At 42.2% G+C, this 7,344-nt stretch overlaps 2 protein-coding genes across 3 annotated transcripts; one reads left to right on the top strand and one right to left on the bottom strand.

The window, feature by feature from the left end:
- The first annotated feature begins 879 nt into the window (after nt 1–879).
- On the top strand, nt 880–3,876 carry LOC105276969 (dehydrodolichyl diphosphate synthase complex subunit DHDDS). 2 transcript variants are annotated; one of them, XM_011335047.3, is made up of 5 exons: nt 880–1,703; nt 1,782–1,943; nt 2,039–2,187; nt 2,293–2,477; nt 2,585–3,876. In XM_011335047.3, exons 1-5 carry the CDS (start codon nt 1,540–1,542, stop codon nt 2,816–2,818), a joined length of 894 nt encoding a protein of 297 aa, XP_011333349.1. In that variant the 5' UTR covers nt 880–1,539; the 3' UTR covers nt 2,819–3,876. The 2 variants fall into 2 exon arrangements, with proteins under 2 accessions (XP_011333349.1, XP_011333351.1); XM_011335049.3 differs by having other exon boundaries at nt 1,566–1,707.
- Nucleotides 3,877–3,911: 35 nt separating this feature from the next.
- Nucleotides 3,912–7,181, bottom strand: LOC105276966 (protein Hook homolog 3). The gene has a single exon (XM_011335043.3). The coding sequence runs from the start codon at nt 7,144–7,146 to the stop codon at nt 5,053–5,055; it is 2,094 nt and encodes a 697-aa protein (XP_011333345.1). The 5' UTR covers nt 7,147–7,181; the 3' UTR covers nt 3,912–5,052.
- Between the last annotated feature and the right edge of the window lie 163 nt (nt 7,182–7,344).

The raw sequence follows: 7,344 nt of genomic DNA, 5'->3' as shown, positions 1-7,344 counted from the left end.
TACCAAATTATCTTTTTATTTGCCAATGAGCATCATTTAATAAACAAAGAAATACAGTGTCCGAAGTGTAATAGCAATTTGGAAATTAATGCAGGAAAATCACCGATTCCGCCGGTAATACAGACGACTCCAGGATCGCCTTAAGGGGAAGCTGGAGTTGTTAGTGAACTATTTTTTCACTATAGCGATGGTAATTGCAGTTTTGAAAATTCTCTTTATTGCTTGTGCTGAATAAAAAATCCTTTTCCACAAATGAAGTATAGATAGAAAGAAAGTCCGCTCTACAGGACTTTATATTCAAAATGGGAAAAAGTTAGAAAAGACAAATGCAAGTTTTTAACTTTTTTCCATTTTGAATATAAAGTCCTGTAGAGCGGACTTTCTTTCTATCTATACTTCATTTGTGGAAAAGGATTTTTTATTCTGCACAAACAATAAAGAGAATTTTCGAAACTGCAATTACCATCGCTACAGTGAAAAAATAGTTCACTAGCAACTCCAGCATCCCCTTAACACAAGTAATCTTACATTTCGCTGCTATAAAGTATACTATGAACAAAATAAGCATAAAAAGCATGTGAAAAAACACCGCGCATGCTTGGTCAGTGTGCGCTACGCCCGTAGACTGTCGGTATGACAGATTTCCTAACCCCGAAACTGTCATTTGAGTAAGCTGTAACTTTGGTTCTACTTGAGAGCGACGATTTTCCTTCTCGCAATCGTGTTTTAGGACCAAAATATACATTTCTACCAAGTTTGAAGGAAATCGGAGAGGAAGGAGCTCTCCTTCACAATTACCCCACCGTGGATCGTCGAAGTCGAAGCAACGCGCCAATATGGCGGCCGCACCCGCATCGACGATTCGTCGCATGAATCACCGGCCAGTGGTCGTGCTGCACGCACGACACTCCGCCGAAGCGCCCTTCGGGTATTGCCGTGTACGCCGCGTCGGCGTTCGTTCGTTGCCGGCGATCCGCTGACATTCGGCCATGGATTATCGATGATGATCGGTGACGATAAGCGAGATGCACGTGTCGAGAATTACTGCAGCTGATCTGCTCCGGTGATCTGGCCCGCGCTAGTATGATAAAAGGGGGAACCTGACTGGCACGCGCGAGTTTCGGGAACGCGCGTCGTTTTGCCTCGTTCTTCGGCTCGCTCGTGCACCACGTAACGCGGTCGCGAGAGGAGGAAAACCGCGCGGGAAGGCCGTCCAAGTTTCGATAATTTGGCGCATCGTCACTGCCCGCGTAACGATGCAGCGCGCATAGATAAGAGCGAAAATTAAATATGCCCGCGAAGACGAGGCGCCGCGCGAATAACATTTCTTAACCCCAGCATGAAGGTTAGCCCGGTGACTAACGGCTCATTAGCGTCACGCGTTTGTCACAGTAGCAATTTTTTAAAATACGTAATTTGCAAACGTTCAAGTTCGCCGATAAGTACTATCTAACGCCTGTCCGATAGTGAGCTCGGCAAAGGAAGATTCAGTTGTAGACGTAGAGCCGATATTTTCGCACGGCACGGTCGCAAGGCACGATGTCGACGTGGATAAGAGAGTGTACTTTGAGCTGGTTGCAACGCCTGGCTTTAAAGGCTTTAAGGACAGGCCAGGTGCCTAGACATGTGGCCTTCATAATGGACGGTAACAGACGTTATGCGAACAAGCAGAATTTAGCAAAAACAGAAGGACACGCGAGAGGGTATGTGTGTATCTTCTTGATGAAACTTTGCCGGTACATTACATCACCAAGTATTCATGTTTCTCACTTTTGACGTAGGTTCGAGAAAATGTCAGAAGCGTTAGGTTGGTGCACAGAACTCGGCATAACAGAGATCACAGTTTACGCATTCAGCATAGATAACTTCAAACGCAGCAAAGAGGAAGTCGATGATCTCATGGAACTCGCCAGGCAAAAGTTCCAGGGTCTCTTGGATAATAGGTACGGCAATTGTTAATTGAACATTGGATTGATCATGCAGAAATGTCACGTTGCGTTTGCACTGATTTTGCAATCATAAATGCATATATTTCCAGCAAGAATATAATGGAAAATGGGGTGTGCATTCGCGTTATAGGCAATCTGTCTTTGCTTCCGGAGAACATACGTAAATTAATTAGCCAAGTCATTATCATGACTAAGAATAACAATAAAACTAATCTAAATATCGCTTTTGCTTATACGTGTGAGTATAATTCGTATTTCCACATAGACAGATAAATGATAATGTTATATAACACGTTAGTGTTATATAACATTATTTTGATGACAAAAAAAATTATCTTTGCAGCAAGAGATGAAATTACTAATGCGATTAAGGATATAACGACAGCGGTGAAACGTACCGATATCTTGCCAGAGGACATTAATGAGGATTTAATTTCTGACTGTTTGTACACGTATCACTCTACAAATCCAGATTTGCTGATTCGCACTTCGGGAGAAATTCGACTCAGCGACTTCCTCATGTGGCAAGTAAGAGAATCTCACATTATCTTTCTGCACTTTCGATTCTTTTTATAACGTGATAGATGCAAAGCTGCAGTATAATAATTTTTCTTGTAAACGCCATGCTCTTTCAGATCTCCGAAACGTGCCTCTACTTCAGCAATGTACTATGGCCTGAGTTCTGCGTGTGGGATTTCATCCATGCGATCTTTTATTATCAAAAGTGTTATCCTGACATAAAAAGAATGATAAAAAAGCAAAGCCTGGTACGAAAGCACAACAATAGAGTAGCCACGTACGTTGATAAGCTGCATCACGAACGCGAAAGCATGATCGAAAACTTCTCCCTACCAGCAGTCCAATCATAGAAATCAAACGATTGCCCGATGATTACTTGTATTTCAGGAATTACAAGTATCGAAATATTCTGTAGAACTGTTGCATGTATTTTTGCTTCGTACCGACAGTTAATCCACCAGATTAAGTTCATTTCAGCTCCCACTTTGTGAATATGTATCTCACTATCTGATATAAAATTTCTAATGTTTTATATTCCATGTGTAATATATATTATAATATTAGATGACAATGAATCATCATGCCATCATTTTGTACACTTACGTTATAATAACGTAAAGAACTAGTCAGATAGAAATGAAACCAACCGTTACACATTACAGCGGAGAAAAAAATCGCATGTAAAATTTGTACAAATATCCGTTCTATTTTGACACATTTGTAGCACATTGTGAACTCAGGGAAACGACTATTAAGAAACACTTCCAGTTATAAAGAGGTTTCAGAGAGAACAAGTATGCGATAAAGTACGGAAATAAATAAATTCTTAAAATGTGAAAGCGAGATTTAAGATTTAAGATTGAAGTGCTAGAGCAGTTGGAACAATTACGAAAATATTTATTTCTGAAATATCTCTTTTCGAATTCCCATTATTTAAACGTGAAACGTATAAAATAGATATATTCCTATAAATTATTTAAATAATCGGAAGAGCTCAAGAACTAAATAATTGTCGAACAATCAGGGAACAATTATTTAACGATAAGTTCTAATAGTAAATTATGTATGATAATTTTAGCAAGCAATATTAATATTCTCCGTTACAATGGAATATCTATAATAACTCCAATTTATTTGTTTGACTGGAATATTTATGTTCCAAAACATTCCAGACGTAACACTACTATTTGTAGATACTGAAATTTGCTTCCAAACTAAGATGTACATCACGGAGCATTAATAATATATATGTATATATATTTATTCATCTCTCTATATATATGTACATTCCATACAACAGTTTCCCAAATGTTTTTCGCTGTTAAGTGCATTGGAAGATTGTAAAACAAATGTATAGTATAAGGATAATAATGTAATAATATATCAAATAAATAATGTTAGTCGTAACATTAACGCGCGACTCTATAAAGATACAAATATATGAATAATATTCTCTGTATTATATAGTATCTGTACAATACGTGTATTACATTTCACCAATTCAATTCAAAAGATTGTGTATAGCAGCATGTACATTATTTACAATAATTTGTTTCATCATGTACCGTTGTACAGGGCAAATAGCAATGTTAATGAACATCTAGTCTATCACTGTATAAAGATAAGTGCTAATATATTATATAAGTATACATCATTCTTACATCATCGTCAACTATCTGTCTCATCAAAGTGAATTAAAATATTTAGAGCTGGATAAAATTCAGCATGAAAGTAGAAGATATCACTAAAGCCTATAGATAAAATTTGTTATAGCACAACAGCTTGCACAATATCCACCATATTGCAAAGCAAGGTATCTTTTAATCTATATAATCTATATAATCAGCTTATATATATATACACATTCTTTTTCTTTTGAGTCCGATTACGATAAGGTAGATCTGATAAACACATTTGCGATATAGATACAATTACGAAACGCGAATTTTGCTTTTCTAACTACTAGAGATGTTCCAAATGTTTTATATACTATTTTTTATATACTCGTTAAAAATTCAGGAACATACGTGTTGGCATATCTCTAATAGCCAGAATATTACCGTAAAGACCGTTCAGGTGAGAATAGGAATAAAATTATACTTTGGTAAAAGTAGATATCTCCGTTTAATAGTCTTACGGGTCAAAAAACATTGACATATACAAATGAAACTAGTGGAGGGCTTTTATTCCTTCTCAGCTTGTAAGCATTTTTTAAAATATTGCAGAATTCGTAAGATTCTGCAAATTATTTTTTTATTTAAATCTTTTTAGACAGAGACATCTAATCTTTGTTTTATAAATGATGCAATTATACCCACGTCGAGAAGAAAATGAGATAATTCTACACAGTGATAAATGTGATATCTCAATATTATAATACAGTAACATTCAAGCAATATCGTTAGTAAACGATGTTACCTTCAATGTAAGGTGATCGCTGTTCAATTAGTTTAATGATTCCCAAGTCCATTATTTAAAATATAGCTATCACATTTATCGCACAGTGACAATTATCTCAAATGATTGTTTATCATTTCGTCCTACAATACTTGAATGTGAAATCGACTCGTTTTTGCATGCGGTCTCATTTTGAGTTGTAAGGTGGGTAACGTCTCGCCGACGGTTGTCGTTGTCTAGCCAAGAAAGACTGGCCTTGTCCTGAACTGAGGGCCGCAAGCCGTTGGTCTATCACCTCCCTGTGACAATTCAGACCCAGCCTATGAAAGGCGGACACCATTAGCTTCTCCTCCATTTCTCGCAGCAGTCTAGACTCCTTCATGGAGCGCTCCATGTCCTCGATCATCTTACGCTGCTCCAACATTTGGTTGCGCAGCACGACGACCTCGCTCGGCGAAGAGTTGCTCTGTTTCGGGTCCAAGCTCTTTATGACGCTCTTCGCCTTCTCAATGTGCTTCTTGTAGCGCTCCTCGAGCGAGGCGTTCTCGTACTCCTTCCGTGTTAATTTCTCCTGAAGAGTGAAGGCCTTCTGCTTCTGAGCTTGTAAGGCATTATCGCGTTCCTCGAGCTGCAGTGTCAACCGCTCCTTTTCTGCCTGCGTTTTTCGCAGTTCATCCTGCAATTGCGACACCTTCTGATTGAGCCCCGCGCTGTCGTTCTTGTCGTTGCTAGCTTGAGTGCCCATGATCTCCTCCAATTTCGTCTCCAACTCCATTATCCTCTGATTCGCCTTGCGATTCTGCCCTCGCAACGTGTTCAAGCGCTCCTCGGAGTCCTCGAGCAACGCTTGCACGCTGGGCAGCTTCTCCTCATTGCCCTGCTGCTTCACCTTCAGCATCTTGTTCTCCATCTGTAGGCAGAGCAGCTTCTCCTTGATCTCAAGTGGAATCATCTCTGTTCCGGCAACGCTAGTGCTGTCAGCGCTAGGTTTTGCCATGTTCTCCGCGGCCTGCAGCTGCGTGCACTTGAGCTCCTCGTTCGTTTCCTTCAGAGCGTCCCTCTCAACGATCAGACGGTCCCTTTCCCTCTGCAGAGCACCCAATTTCGTCTCCATCTTTTTGCCTTCAAACTCGAGTCTATCATACTTGTTGCTCTGCTCATCCAGCCTGTGATGAACCTCCGTGAGTTGTTGTTTGCATGCATCTAGGTGGTTACGTAACATCGTCGTGCGCTTCACCTCCTCTTCGTAATCCAACTTCATCTGAAAGTACTCGACATTTTTGTCCTCGAGTATCTTCATCTGTCTCTTCAGGTCGCTCATGTCCTCCATTTTCTTCTTGTACGACTCAATCATGATTTCGTACTTCGCCACTTTATCCGCAGTTTCTCTCAAGGCATCCAGCTCGTCCTTCAAGTGATTCGCTTCGTCAGCCGCCTTTTGCAGATCCTCCTGCCGTGACTGTAGCTCCAGCACTTCCTTCTCCAACAGCTCCACCTTCAACCTGTAATCATCCCTGAACGTTTCCACCTTGAACAGCTCATCCTTGAGTGCTTCCACTTGCTTTCGCAGCCCAGAGTACTTCAAGATCGAGCCGGACTCCTCCGGGTTCTCGAACTCGTCCAGCCGCTCCTGAAGTTTCTTGTTCTCGACGATCAACGCAGCCTTCTCCTCCTGCAACAGAGAGAGCTGCTGATCGAGCTCGTGGCACTTCTGCGCCAGCAGATCCTTCATGTCCACCGTTGCCTGAAGCTCCGCGTAGAGCCTCTGCTGGGCGCCATCCGCCACGTCCAGGGATTCAAAGTTGACGAAACTGCTTGACGTGCTGAGCTCTTGGATACTCTGCATTATTGCCTGCTGCACCGTCTCCTCCATGCCCATTATTTTGGTGATGTACTGTTGCTTCTGATCGCAGTTAACAGCACAGCCGAGGATCAGCTGCAGCAGCCGACGTAGCTCATCGCTGTCGCAGTGCTCGCCAATCTTGGTCGCATCTGGCTTGACGTATCCGGACAGCTGCTGGTTCAGGCACTCCACGTAGTACTCCATCACGGCCTCCACGATCTTCTTCATGTTGCTTACCCTAAGCCGCCAGTTGGCAGCCACGTCCGCCTTGATCTTCGCCTTCCAGACCGCCGTGAACCATTCCGGCGCGATCTGAGCGAGGGCCTCGGCCAGGGCGACCCCATCGCTTATGTCCTCCGTGGTGCTGTGCGGTGCCTGTAGGTCGAACGTGCCCAGCCACTTGATCAGATTGTTCAGCTGCTGCTGATGGTCAGCCATGTCGAACGAGAGCCCCTAGAAGGAAACTCGCGGACGAGGACGCTCGCGACGATACGGACGATGCTCCCTAACCTCTGTGAAACGCCAGGTCACTCCCGTAACCGCGATATCCCGCGCGCGAACTCGCAATCTCGCATTCGTCGAATCCAGAGTTCCAGTGCCGCAGCTCCGGAGACCATCTGTTTCCCGTGTTCACTC

Source organism: Ooceraea biroi, chromosome 3 (assembly GCF_003672135.1).
Source record: "Ooceraea biroi isolate clonal line C1 chromosome 3, Obir_v5.4, whole genome shotgun sequence".
NCBI classification, from domain to species: Eukaryota; Metazoa; Arthropoda; class Insecta; order Hymenoptera; family Formicidae; genus Ooceraea; species Ooceraea biroi.
This window is presented reverse-complemented; position numbering and strand designations above follow the sequence as displayed.